The sequence below is a fragment of the Haliotis rubra genome, unplaced genomic scaffold (assembly GCF_003918875.1).
Source record: "Haliotis rubra isolate DU_JTF1 unplaced genomic scaffold, ASM391887v1 Scf8, whole genome shotgun sequence".
In the NCBI taxonomy this organism is placed as follows: Eukaryota; Metazoa; Mollusca; class Gastropoda; order Lepetellida; family Haliotidae; genus Haliotis; species Haliotis rubra.
Genome location: NW_025767523.1, coordinates 4,245,641 through 4,260,947, shown reverse-complemented (window position 1 = coordinate 4,260,947; position 15,307 = coordinate 4,245,641). Strand labels below are relative to the sequence as shown.

The 15,307-nt window shown below is 37.0% G+C and overlaps 1 protein-coding gene across 1 annotated transcript in view; it reads left to right on the top strand.

The window, feature by feature from the left end:
- Positions 1-15,307, top strand: part of LOC124261499 — a 78,852-nt gene that overhangs the window by 48,791 nt on the left and 14,754 nt on the right. The window contains exons 31-41 of the mRNA XM_046695819.1: positions 910-1,080; positions 1,549-1,635; positions 1,984-2,100; positions 2,344-2,476; positions 5,656-5,786; positions 6,992-7,204; positions 10,693-10,944; positions 12,838-12,920; positions 13,957-14,149; positions 14,445-14,678; positions 15,127-15,260. Coding sequence (XP_046551775.1) covers positions 910-1,080; positions 1,549-1,635; positions 1,984-2,100; positions 2,344-2,476; positions 5,656-5,786; positions 6,992-7,204; positions 10,693-10,944; positions 12,838-12,920; positions 13,957-14,149; positions 14,445-14,678; positions 15,127-15,260 — 1,748 coding nt within the window. The remainder of the gene's footprint in view (positions 1-909; positions 1,081-1,548; positions 1,636-1,983; positions 2,101-2,343; positions 2,477-5,655; positions 5,787-6,991; positions 7,205-10,692; positions 10,945-12,837; positions 12,921-13,956; positions 14,150-14,444; positions 14,679-15,126; positions 15,261-15,307) is intronic.

Sequence of the window (15,307 nt, the reverse complement as noted above, 5' to 3'; positions counted from 1 at the left end):
ACCCTTTAGTTATACCAATGTAAGTAAGCTTAATGTAGATGAAGTGAAGTGAACTGTGTTGTAAACTTGTGGTCAATGTTAGTGCTCATATATAGTGCTATGTGTCTATGTGTTTGTGTAAGTGAGTGAGTGAGTGAGTATGGTTTTACACCGCTTTAGCAATATTCCAGCAATATCACGACGAGGGTCACCACACAGTGGTGATTCCAAACACAGTAGTTTGCAGGTCCAAAATCATGCTGGACCACAGAAAAGTATTTGTGTGCATGTATTCTAGTATCTGTGTGTGTTTTCATGACTGTTCCTCTGTTGACAATGTATCTCTTCCAGAACCATTGGTCTGTGGTTTGAAGATGATGATGTGCGTGTGTTCTAGTATCTGTGTGTGGTTTTCATGACTGTTCCTCTGTTGACAATGTATCTCTTCCAGAACCATTGGTCTGTGGTTTGAAGATGATGATGTGCGTGTGTTCTAGTATCTGTGTGTGGTTTTCATGACTGTTCCTCTGTTGACAATGTATCTCTTCCAGAACCATTGGTCTGTGGTTTGAAGATGATGATGTGCGTGTGTTCCAGTATCTGTGTCTGTGTTTGTGCTTGTTTGTCTGTGTGTGTGTGAGTCTGTGCATGTGTGTATGTGTGTGTGTCTTTATAGTGCTGCACACATCAACATTTCAGCTGTGTGGCAGTAGCCTGGAATTTACATAATCGATACTGGACCTGACAATCCCATCAATGATATACTTGTTCAAAGGAAGTAACTCTGCATAGCAAATTGAGGCACCTTATCACCTGGGCCACCATTTTCAATGTTAGAATATCATAATATAATATTATTAGTGATTGAAAAAATATAATACAAGCCAAGGTTGTCAGTGTTTATTGATACAAGTTTTATCCTTCTTTTAGCCCGATGTCAAGCTGGAACATACAATGCTATTGATGGTTATGCTGAATGCACAACGTGTCCTAAAAACTTTTATCAAGACCAAGCTGGACAAAAGACCTGCAAGGCATGTTCAACCAATGAAGTGACGGCGGGACCAGGGTCAACATCACAGTCCAACTGCACTAGTGGAGGTAGGTGTCTCTTACCAAGATCGCGGCGAGTAGCTGGAAAATTGCTGATGTGGCATAAAGCATCTTCATTCATTCATTCATTCATTCATTCATTCATTCATTCATTCATTCATTCATTCATTCATTCATTCATTCATTCATTCATTCTTAGCAAGAGCTTTTACTTTGTGATGTAATACGATATCTTGGTCCTCTCTAGTTATGTTTTTTACAGTATCATAAAAAATCAATAACATCTAATCAATTTGTTACTTCATACAGCACTTATCTGAAAAATGATTTGAAGGTTAGAATGTAGACCAGACATGGCAGAAGTATAGGAGTACAGTTTTATTACAAATGCCAGTATTATGTATGCATCAGTGAATTATTGTTATCAGTATCCATGTGCAAACATGCATTCAGTGCATAGCATAATATTATTGTAAAGTTAAGACATTTTTCATCGTGAACTTTTTGTGCCTACAGCCTCGTCCGCAGAGTGCAACAGCTACTGTCAGAACGGAGGAACATGTAATTTTATCCGACACAGTCCTTCATGCACTTGTCCAAAAGGTGAGAGAGATTGCATTTGCCAGTCCTTACGATTGGGTTTCCTTTCATGTTAATGTCTCATATTAAATCTTTCGACAGCCTAATACTAGGGATGTCATGATTCACCAATACATCAGTGCATTGATAATAAGATCGATACTTAATTCTACACAATACACACATGCCTGTATTGATTCATATTTCTGTGGAACTTTTCAGTCATATTTAATTTGAAGTATTTTGTGAACAGGGAATTTGCAGTTGTATTTAATAGTAAAATAGTTTCTAATATTTTCTATAGTGTTCTTACCCTATGAAATGTAAAAAGTCACACTAGAAGCTTCTATACAGGATCATTCTGTTCTACAGGGTATTCAGGAGGGCGATGTGAGAACGGAGACAACCCATGTGCCTCTAGCCCTTGTTACAATGGAGGCACATGCAACGTACTAAATGTGACGACATACTCATGCAACTGCCCACCAGGTAAGACTCTAAAACTATAGCTCAAAAACTTCGGATCTAAGTGACCTTTCGTCATGATATAAAATGACAGTGTAATGCTGTGTAGTGAAGATTCATTTTTTATGATATATGAACTGAACACTGATGATTGTGTTGTATTGGTAAACTGTTCTTCTATAGACAATGTGTCAGAACCATTGGTCTGATGATATGAAAGAACCATATCAATGATGGTTGTTCATTAGACAATGTTTCTGTGTTTAGGCACCAGTGGAGCAAGATGTGAGACTGATCTGAATGACTGCACTTCAGGCACATTGTGTCAGAATGGAGGCATGTGTCAAGACCAGATCAACAGCTTTAAATGTCTCTGCAAAGATGGCTTCACAGGAACCTTGTAAGTGTTGAATTATATCCTTTTTTCGTAAAGAGTAACATACTGATTTTCAGTGTGGAAATAGAAGCAGGTTATAAGTAAGTTATGATAAGGTACTGTATGATATTTGGAATAATAGAGAAATTCATATTTGAAATGATTGAATGCAAAAATTGCTATGCATTGTTGCATAAGGAAATCATTTTCTGATGAACCAACACAATAATAAATCATTTGACAGTGTGTTTATTCTTTGTTGTAGTACATTTGTTTGGTATTAGAAGCTGACATTACTATTAATGTAATTAATTGAATTTATCTCTATTTAAAGGCACTATATCACACCACACTTCTCTAGAAATAAATAAATATTGCATTTCTCTCAATAATCCTAGCTCAGGGAAGCTACCATATAATTTATTCCCAAAAATAATTACATATTTAGATTACAATATCGATTAAATAGTTAGAATTAATTAATACAATGTTGCATTAAGGCGACCCTTGCCCTCTCTACCAACCAAATATTATTTCAAGTTAACTCCATAGAGTTATGTCCCTTGGAGCTGTCCTTACGAATATCCAATAACTCTTTGGAGTCTAAACTCAGTCCTAGACAAAAACATACATGCAACTTGTGATTGGAACCAGTTCAGCAAACAACGACAACACAGTGTTTACAATGTATGGAGCAATTGTTTACATTCCATATATGGCAAGTGTTCTCTGTTTGGAAGCTGTTTACCTCAAAGTTTCAATTATCGATTTCAGGCAAGTCGTAAGGGATAATAAGTCTTTCTACTGCATCAGTAGGAAGCTTAAGTGAGTGCATATGCCCCAGTTTTGATAATGTATCAGTAGGCCAAAATATTGCCAAAAATTTGTGAAATTGAGCCATTAAGTTACAACTTAATTTGCAAGAAACTCCTAGCATAACAATAAATTCCACAAGTCACGGTTGCTGCACACTATGATTACAGCAGGATATGCTAGATATTCCAAACAAAGCAAACCTAGGTTTTCATTCAGGCAAATATACACATACAGTGTTTCTCTGCATTGAGTGCAGCATGGAACAGGCTAAGCCCAGCATCATTATAACCCAGTCTTCTGCACATTATTCTTCACAAGTTTGGTTTTGTCTGTGTCATTAAATTTATATTTCATAATCACTACCAGCTCATTCCAAGTCCTGATTGAATTTATCTTAAAGACTCCAGGAAATTTATGTTCCTAACATACTAGTCCCCCTTTAAAGATGTAAGATTTGTAAAAGCATTTTGTACAATTGCCATAAAAAACAAAGAACTACGTGTATGTGTTTTTCAGTTTTTTGACACATTAACAAACATAACAGGAAACTTTGATAAATGACGCTAACCAATTATATTTGATGATTGATAGGTTGTAATGAACCAATCATCAATTATGAGATTTTAACCAATTCCCAACACTAGTAGACAGTTACTGCTGATGACAGTGGAACTCCTACGAACTATTACCTGTAATTCCTCAATTTGTAACATGTGTAAATTAATCTAAAAAATGATGATGCCTTACTTTACAAATGGATTTTCATATTAGCTAACATAACTGCATTGTTTTACAGTTTTAGGGGTTTACCAAGGTAAAAATAAGTTGTATGATATAGGGAGAGGTTACCTGTCTATCTGTGTGTCAGTCGCATGTAAAGATGATGAATGGTCTAAATGGTTGTTTCCCATCTATTTTCCTAGGTTGTGAGTTCCCAGAATTTCTGGTGTTTTCAGGATGCAGGTTTCTTTCCTTCTGAGAGTGCCTTTCATTGACTGACTGATTCTTTTGTTAGCTTCCTGTCATGCCAGTCATTATAGTTTGGGTTCAAGTTTTTATCTCTGCATGGTATTTTCTTAAGAAATTAATTAACATTTATGACATATATACTTGGGAATTTAAAATAATCAATACAATCAACATAATTTGCATGAGGTATGGCAAAATAAAAGGCTTATATTTTCATGCATGATGTGCAAAAATACCAAAAGGTGCATGTTTACTGTTTGTGCATAGTAACGCATGACCATTTTAAATTTTTCTTCAAGATAACATTTACTCTGTGTGTTTTTATTAAGAGATGTTAATAATTCCTTATGTGGATGCATTAAATATGTTATTTTTGCCTTTTTAGGATGCTTTTTGTGTTTATTCCTTTTTTTCTTTAATGAGTGAATTTTATGTGTCTGTATGATTTTTCCAAGAGTACAAGCCATTTTACATTTTGTATGTCTTCATATGTTAAATAGTTTATCAACTGACTTCAAATACATTACATGAAATCCTCAAGGTGTTAATACCCCTATTGTTTCTGTCATCAAAATTCATCCATTCTGTTCTCTACCCATGACTAACAAAGTGATTCTAGTAATTTCATGTTTAAACAGGCTTCATTTGAGATTTGTTCAAACACTCCTCAGGTGAAAATGGGAGACACATACCATTGGCGGGTTCAGGGGGTTCGAAACACACACACACACACACACCCCTTTGAAAATGACTTAAGACCACATTGAAGATTATTTTTTTTCGCATTGGCAGAGCCAATGGGGGTTTAGGGGTTCGAACTCCCACCCCCCACCCACCTTTTCAAAATTCCTGGATCCGCCCATGCATACTGTATACAATATTCAGTCTATTATAGTATGACCAACGTTTTGTTGCTGGTGATGGTGGTGGTTATATGAAAACACACTTAAAACGTACAAGACGAAAATGTGTTTTCACTCATATAACTTGAGAACTATTGAAAATTATGTACACATTATTTTGTTGACATTATTTTGAAATCAATACAGTTTTATTTTTAATATGACCTGCTGTTGTCTGTGTGTTCATGTGTTTGGGCTCTATGCGATAACTTTAGCTTTTCGTGTTTTATACATTTCTTAACTAACATAAGATTATCTCTTTCAGTGGTAGGATTCTTTATACATTATTTATTCCTTGTTTCATAAGATTGATTATTCTTAATGACGTAGAATTTCATTTAGAGAATGAATAGTTATTCACGTCAAAAATGCCATGAAGTTAACATCGTCATCACTGATATAATATGTGAATAAATGGAGAAAGAAATAATTCATTTTGTAATAAAAACATTCTTAATGAAATCTGAAATATTCACATGTTCATAATTTATTAAATTTTCAATTTGATTATTCCAGATGCACCAGCCCTCAGCCTATATGTAATTCCCAGCCTTGTACTAATGGTGTGTGTAATCCCATCGGCTCATTCCGTAGAGAGTGCTCATGTCTAGATGGCTATACCGGGAAAAACTGCGAAACTATCATTGGTATGTATTATCTTATCACAGTAATAATCCTCCAAATTTACTAAGTTGGAGATGATTATGATATCCTTTTTCGAGTGATAATTGTATTTAAAATACAATGTTAATGATAACAAGAAGTATGACAAAACAAGAATGGTATGTATCTGGTTGATCAAAGGTGATATTCAGTTATTTGTGTGTACTTTTGATACTCAGGCAAGACCTATATTTATTTCTTGATTTATAGATCAGCACATGTAAAAGTTTAATTGCTTATATTTAAAATGCTATGTTTTACTGACATTGTCATTTGGTGTTAAATTTAATGTTGTCTTGTTTGAAATAATATGTTTTTTTAAAAATTACCTGACATAAACCTGAGGTGCATGTATTGCAGTATTTTACAGTTGACTCTCAGTAATGAAACTAGAGCAGACATTAAGCTATGAGTTCATACTCTTGATATTTTTATGTTATGTTTTTAGGCCAAATAAAAAAAATGTTGTGGTTCCGATTACACCTCTTTCAAATTTAGGGTAGGTAGGTAGGAAGGAATATTTTTTGTACATTTACTTTTAGAAGTAAAGTACGAACTAATGTCACATTTATCAGTGTGTAATTGTTTATTAAATCAAAACTTGCGGCCATCATGGCGATTTTCTCTATCAGAATGACTGATTCCGTCGGTGCCTGGGAAAAAACAATGGTACCTGAAAGATTTTTTATTCATGGCTCTTAAAAAAATAGGGTCGTCTCCAGAATTCTAGGGTTGGTCGGGTAATCGGAACCACAACATTTTTTTTGTAGGCCTTATGTGTCTTTAAGATAAAGGTTGGCATTAGAAGTTTTAGAACCTGAATTAGTTCACTGCTTTTGTTCCTTACTTGATACTTCTTCTGTACTCTAGATTCTCTGTTTAAGGAGTGACCGAATCCTCCTCCACTCCCTCATTCACTCATGGCTTTTAATCGAAGACAATTCAAGCATGATACATATTATATACTGAGAGAAACAAATAAAGGAACACATGAAAATTCAAGCGTTTCTTTAATATTTTCCAGTTTTCATCACCAGCTTTGAATTGCGCTGTAGGAGGAAATCTGAGAATAAATAAAGGAACACTGCCATGAAGTGGTGTTCCTGTATTTCTTTCCCTCAGTATATGTTCAAACATTTGTGGCACCATCTATTTTCAGCTGTAAACATTGCTCTTCTTATACCTACAGATAACTGTGCAGACAACCCCTGTTTATATGGCGGAACGTGCACCAATGGTGTTAATTCATATACATGTCAGTGTCCTCTTGGGTTTACTGGTTCCCGGTGTGAAACACGATTAAACAAATGTGCTGGCGTGACATGCGGCAACCGTGGCCAATGTATAGAGGACCATGTGGAGAACACGTATCGATGCGTCTGTAGTCCAGAAGCTTCTTATGGTAAGAATTAATGCTTCACAGCATTGTATGTTTGATTATCACCAAGTCCTCTTATGCAAGAATGACAATACCTGTATTAAAGAACCACTAAACTTTGTTTTTTGTTACTCTTTTAACCATTACATATGAAAGATTTGTGGTTAGTCTTATGCGGAACACCAAATTTACTCTTTAAAAACTTGTGGTTAATTAATACCGAGCGATTAAAAGTGGCCAAAAAGTAGCCTGTTTCTCTCTCGCCCGCCAACGAAACCACAGACAGGTTACGTAACTCTGTCGCCAGAGCACTGCAGTGACGTCATATGAGGAACGATTTTCAGTTAGTTGTATAGAAAGTGTGTCGCATGCTCATCATTTTGATGATTTTCGACGTCAACTACGACATGCCTAATCGCTGCTTTGTCGCCAATTGCTCCTAGGGTCGGGGCGATGGTGTCACCATGCACAGATTTCCACAGGACCCCGCAGTTCGCGGCTAAATGGGTTATGTTTGTGAGAGCGAAGCGAAGCGCTGTGGAAGCCTGAAACGATATCTTACTTGTGTTCAGATCGCTTCACGGAAGTTAAAGAATCAAAACTACTTACTAGTTGTAGTAAAATATGTATATGATTGATGACCATAAAGATTTTCCATGACACAACTTGTAACATAACGATTTCTTCCTCGGAAGTGAGGTTGTGGTCAAGTAACAATAATATTGTAAGTAGTATTATATTGACACCCACCTCGCTGCCAGGGAGATTGTTATGTTATGTTATATGTCATGCAAAATCCTATTGGCTATCAATAAAATAAATATTTTACTACCAGTAGAAAGTAGTTTTGATTTTGTAACTCGGTGAAAACAAATTTAAATAGCATTTATCCACAGACTGGCGGATGTTTCCGACAGGGGCCACCATTTTGAAAATCGTAAAGTCTGTTAGAATTAATGAGATTATAGTTTGTTTTCATCAAGTTACAAAATCAAAACTACTTTCTACTCAGAAGTTAAATATGTATTGGAATCATAACCAAAAGGATTTTGCATGACACAACTTATAACATAACGATTTCTTCCACGGAAGCGAGGTGGGGTCAAGTCACAATACTGCGCGATAAATTTCTTGCTACATTCACATGGTTAATGTCCACTCACCAGTATGTAGATACTAGTCAATGTGCGTCTTTATATTTGGTCTTATAATCCTAATTAGTTTATTATCATACTTTTATGCATTTTGAAACTAAATAAAAGCTGACGATCTGCTGATACTTATAGTGAATTTATAACAGAACTGTAATATCTAGACATTTTATAGTTTGCCAATGTGAATCATAATTCGCACACACACCCTAGTGTATGTTGTCTGTCTCATTACACTTCACGGCGAAAACAATGATTCTGTTGAATGCTACGACAAATGATTAAAAACAAAATGCAAATATTAAAATTAAAACAGATTAAAGTTATAGGAACAATATCAGGCCATTACCTTGTTTGAGGAATGTATCCATCAATATCCACAAAACTGTTCCAAATGATGTGTCTTTTAACAGTTTAATATACGAAAAAGTGATAAATCTTTTTCAGGTATTGGTGTATAGTCTCATTGGTCACCCAAGATAGCACACCTGTCAACTAATTGCATAATGTCCGCCTTCTTCATTTAAAACAGTAATTTAGTTAGCCAATAATGGGCAATCAATCAATGTATTGCCAGTTAATCCTTTGAAAGAAGGACGTTGTTTTTACGCGAGACACCGACACGGCAGAGTGTATTCAGTATAGATTAGTAAATCTACATACATAAACACTACCTTTGACAAATCCGCTGTGTAAGATAAAAGTAATTAATCAATCAGCGTGTTATCGGTTAATCCTTTGATCGATGTTCATAATGTTGAATATTTACTCCAGACACAAGAAATGCCAAATGGGAACCTTTGTCGGGTAATCTAAGTGTGTTACCACTAATTATACCTGTTATAAATTCATTAACTGACCATCAAGTGAATGATGACAAATAACATGTGTAGGTTTATACCACCTAACACGGGTTACAACAAGGGAGTATTAATTGCTGTATTGCATGTGAAAACTTATGGGCCGACACTGTTTTGAGAATACAAACAGATTTTACATGACATGATTAAATATCGAGGTAAAAAAACACAGAAATGGGATCAATTTGGATCAGTCATTATACAAATAGGGCCTAACGACATCAATCAATTGTGACAGAAGCGTCTATGAAAACAAGTTGTAACTCGAAACTAGGCAAAGCAGGAGACAAAATTAAATGCCAGTAGATTGTGAGAACATATAGCTTTCATTTTCCACAACAATTGTCACGATTTCAGGTTTATACAAGCCTGTAAACAAGATAATTTAACCCCTAAAATGTAGATGAATTCTGCATCGGCCCTCAAAGCTATTCCTCATATGACGTCACAGAGTCGCGCCGCTCTGATTGGTTGAAATTTCGTTCGCGGGTGAGAATTGTGCACTGTTGTCAAAAAGGTCGATTTAAGTCAATTAAAGGTCGAAATGAGTAGTTTTAATGACGGGGTTTCAATTATAACGATGCCAGTTAGTGATTTAGGTATTTTTACCCCCTAGGGTTTATGTGACCTTTAAGTGTAAAATTTCTAATCAGCTCCAAGTTGATATGCTTTTCTTTCATCAGTATGTGAAATGTTACCAGGATTATACAGTAGTTGAAACCCGTGAGGATCTGGGTTAGAATTGATCTTCAGCAACCATGCTTGTTGTAAGAGGCGACTAACGGGATCAGGTGGTCAGGGTTGCTGACTTGGTTGACACATGTCATGGTATCCCAATTGTGTAGATCGATGTGCATGCTGTTGATCACTGGATTGTTTGGTCCAGACTCAATATTGCTGAGTGTGGCATTAAACAACCAACCAACCGAGACAGTGGTTGTATGCTAGAGATGAAATATCCTGAACCTTAAAACTTTAGAAACATGCCAGGGCATTTTGTCAAGACTGACATTGCAATCCAGTGTAGAATTGAGTTATCCAGTTTACTTCTACTACATATTTTCTCATTTTCAATAAAGAGTTGAGGAAAACATGAGGAAAAACAAGATTCGACTTTAGAAGATGTGAAAATATATTAAGTCTGTCAATTAGTTTTTCAGTCTGTGTTTGGGTGTTAGTGATGCTGAACAAAGAAAATAGTTCTTTGTGTGTGTGTTTTTGTGACCCATTGGTTACATATCTTCTGTACATGATAGTTATCTTAAACCTTATCTTCAGGATGATCAGTATGAAAAAGTTCTTTAAAACAGTCATGATTATGGTTATTGATTTAGATCTATGTTTCTGTTCATAAGTAACAATTCTAGGCTAAGTGAGTTTAATTATGAAATGTGAGTTAAACTTTTTGTATGTGTTCTTTAGTGATATTTAGATATGTATATCATTTGAGTATTTGCTTATTGGAAAATGTATTACATGTTGTAACTTCTTTGCTTTTTAGGAGAATACTGCGAGTACAGTCTATCATTAAACCAAAAGTTGGAGACACCAACATCCTCCAGTAATGACGTAGGGAAGACACTGATGGACTGTAGGGACACGTGCAACAGCCAAGGAGCTACCTGTCGAGCATTCTCATACTTCAAAACTGAGCAGAGGTGTATGCTACACTCCACACGAGCAGGCAACAATCTTCCTCTTGTTAATGAACAAGGGGCGTCCTACTATGTCAAGAAATGCAGCTATATCAAAGGTAGGTATTTGAGTGAATGAATGATGTTTTCTGCAGTAAATGTTAAGCGATATTCCTCCAGGCTCTAGATGTAATCTGGTCCAGACCTCTTGTTAATGAACAAGGCGCGTCCTGCTATGTCAAGAAATGCAGCTATATCAAAGGTAGGTATTTGAGTGAATGAATGATGTTTTCTGCAGCAAATGTTAAGCGATATTCCTCCAGGCTCTATGTAATCTGGTCCAGACCTCTTGTTAATGAACAAGGCGCATCCTACTATGTCAAGAAATGCAGCTATATCAGCTCCAGGCTCTATGTATCTGGTCCAGACCTCTTGTTAAAGTCTGCTATGTCAAGAAATGTATATCAAAGGTGAGTGAATGAATGATGTTTTCTGCAGCAAATGTTAAGCGATATTCCTCCAGGCTCTATGTAATCTGGTCCAGACCTCTTGTTAATGAACAAGCAAATGTTAGCGATCCTACTATGTCAAGAAATGCAGCTATATCAAAGGTAGGTATTTGAGTGAATGAATGATGTTTTCTGCAGCAAATGTTAAGCGATATTCCTCCAGGCTCTATGTAATCTGGTCCAGACCTCTTGTTAATGAACAAGGCGATCCTACTATGTCAAGAAATGCAGCTATATCAAAGGTAGGTATTTGAGTGAATGAATGATGTTTTCTGCAGCAAATGTTAAGCGATATTCCTCCAGGCTCTATGTAATCTGGTCCAGACCTCTTGTTAATGAACAAGGCGATCCTACTATGTCAAGAAATGCAGCTATATCAAAGGTAGGTATTTGAGTGAATGAATGATGTTTTCTGCAGCAAATGTAAGCGATATTCCTCCAGGCTCTATGTAATCTGGTCCAGACCTCTTGTTAATGAACAAGGCGCATCCTACTATGTCAAGAAATGCAGCTATATCAAAGGTAGGTATTTGAGTGAATGAATGATGTTTTCTGCAGCAAATGTTAAGCGATATTCCTCCAGGCTCTATGTAATCTGGTCCAGACCTCTTGTTAATGAACAAGGCGCATCCTACTATGTCAAGAAATGCAGCTATATCAAAGGTAGGTATTTGAGTGAATGAATGATGTTTTCTGCAGCAAATGTTAAGCGATATTCCTCCAGGCTCTATGTAATCTGGTCCAGACCTCTTGTGAATGATCAACGATATTCCTCCAGGCTCTATGTAATCTGGTCCAGACCTCTTGTTAATGAACAAGGATCCTACTATGTCAAGAAATGCAGCTATATCAAAGGTAGGTATTTGAGTGAATGAATGATGTTTTCTGCAGCAAATGTTAAGCGATATTCCTCCAGGCTCTATGTAATCTGGTCCAGACCATACAAATCATGACCTGAACATTTGTCTCACATTGTAATATTGCCACCCAATTTCTTTTTAGTCAGTTTTATTGGAATTGATTATCTGGGTTCTGTCCCAGATTCAAGAAAAGGTTTAACGTTGTATTTAAGAATATTTCGCTCATATGACAATGTGCATGGGTGTATATTGTACTAGCCCAGACTTAAGCTGGTGTTATAGTACTAGCTCATTCAGATACCAGGGCACAGTTAAGCATGAATACCCCACTCAGACACATTATACTGACTCCGAGCCGACCAGTCCTTGTTGTACCCATTAATGCCGAGTGCCAGGCAGGGACCAACAAGTACCATATTTTAATGTCTTTTGGTATGAGGCTCTCCGGGCGGACTCTCTAGCCTCTGTATATCATCTGACATTTTCATCTTAATGATGGGAACAAATTTGTATGATCTTCTCTGTTTGATACAGGAGGTATATAGTTAGTCTTCTAAATCCAAAATCAGTTATGCTTTTAAGACAGATATTTCCTTTTTTTTAAATTAGACGGTATATAGCAGGATTTTCTCTCTTGTTGCAGATAATTTCTACACAGAATGGTACAATACCCCAGACAACCGTACAACAGGGAACTATGTCCTGCTCAATGACATGAGAAACACTGTAAGTATAGGGAACTATGTCCTACTCTATGACATGTGAAACACTGTAAGTATAGGAAACTATGTCCTACTCAATGACATGAGAAACACTGTAAGTATAGGAAACTATGTCCTACTCAATGACATGAGAAACACTGTAAGTATAGGAAACTATGTCCTACTCAATGACATGAGAAACACTGTAAGTATAGGAAACTATGTCCTGCTCAATGACATGAGAAACACTGTAAGTATAGGGAACTATGTCCTACTCAATGACATGAAAAACACTGTAAGTATAGGAAACTATGTCCTACTCAATGACATGAGAAACACTGTAAGTATAGGAAACTATGTCCTACTCAATGACATGAGAAACACTGTAAGTATAGGAAACTATGTCCTACTCAATGACATGAGAAACACTGTAAGTATAGGGAACTATGTCCTACTCAATGACATGAGAAACACTGTAAGTATAGGAAACTATGTCCTACTCAATGACATGAGAAACACTGTAAGTATAGGAAACTATGTCCTACTCAATGACATGAGAAACACTGTAAGTATAGGAACTATGTCCTACTCAATGACATGAGAAACACTGTAAGTATAGGGAACTATGTCCTACTCAATGACATGAGAAACACTGTAAGTATAGGGAACTATTAGAATCACTGTTAAACAAGTACTTATGTCATGAAGGTACAACCTGACATATCCATGCTCTTTACAGCCCTTTAAAACATTATAATTATACATACATACAGACATACTAACATTTGTATAGCGCCGATATACAGCTCAGCTGCTCAAAGGCGCTTTGTTTTTCCCTCGATCACTGGATGTCAATCTCAGCGGCATGTCATATTATCAATCTCAACTCCCTGGGGAGGATACAACTTTTGCAGCCACTAGGCGCACTGAGTTAGTGTGGCTTTCCCATCCTTACGAGGTACCCATTCACAGCTGGGTGGACTGGAACACATAGTCACAGTACTTTGTCCAAGTTTTACTGCATCATTATATTGTTGGTTTTGACTTTCTCCCTCATGCAGCTCCAGCTGGACATCTGTGGAGGCAGCTTCCCTGTAGCTATAGAATGTCGAGATGCCACCACCAAGAAGATCTCAACCAATAGTGGAGCTCGGTGTATACTTAACCAAGGGTTCCTCTGTAGCAACAGTCAGCAACCACCTGGAAACACCTGTAACAGACATGAAATTCGTTTCAAATGTGGAGTAAGTCGAGGTAAGAATTTTTTCTGGTGAAATTTGGAAGAAAGAGGTACACTCAAAACATTATGCTGGATGGTGAATTCAGTTTAGTGCAGTTACTTCAACTCAGAAAATAGTTCTAATGTTGAAAAATAAAATAAAATAAAGGCTGCAATATAGCTGGAATATTGCTGAGTGCGGCATTGAACACCAAACCAAACAAGCCAACATTAAAAACATGGTATGGGTATTTCCTAAATATATTTCCGATTCTGATATTCAGTTGTAAGAAACACTTGGGTCAAGTGCCATCTATTGATGTCTTCCAGTATTCAAGGAGAAGACATGCACCATTCCACCATACTGTACCAGTTCCCCCTGCATGCATGGTGCCAGTTGTCGAGCAGTTGGTCTGACCTTTGTGTGTGACTGTGTGCCGGGATATGGAGGTTCCCTCTGCCAGAACAACCTGGACGACTGTGCCAGCACCCCCTGCTTGAATGGTGGTACCTGCACAGATGATGTGAACACCTTCAGCTGCAAGTGTGCCACTGGCTATGAAGGTAATGTATAGGAGGATGTTATTATTGTTATCATAACTGTTGTCTCGTACAGGTGACAGCCATCTATAGTTCTCCCAGGAACCAAGTACCTGAGTGAGTGAGTGTAATTGTACTGTGACCGCACTCAGCAATATTCCAGCTATATGGCAGCAGTCTGTAAATAATCAAATCTTGACCAGACAATCCAGTGATCAACAGCATGAGCATTGATCTACACAATTGGGATGTGATGACATGTGTCCACCAAGTCAGCGAGCCTGGCCAACTGACCCTATTAGTCGCCTCTAACAACAAACATGGGTTACTGAAGATTAATTCTAACCCAGATCTTCACGGGTACCAAGGACCTTCTTATGTTGATACAACCATGCATTTATTGCCAATGTAATCCAGAACTGACCTGTTTTGTTTGATTATGTTATTTTCATCATTTTACTTTCTGCCTCAGGGCCTACCTGTGCTGGAACTGTCAACTTCTGTAGCCCCAATCTCTGTAACGGCACCGGGAGTTCCCAGTGCACCAGCCTCACCACCGGACCACAGTGTCACTGCAAGCCAGGATATGACAATCCAGTCTGCAGTGTATGTGATTTTATTTCTCTTACTTTACATTAAGGATATTGAAAAAT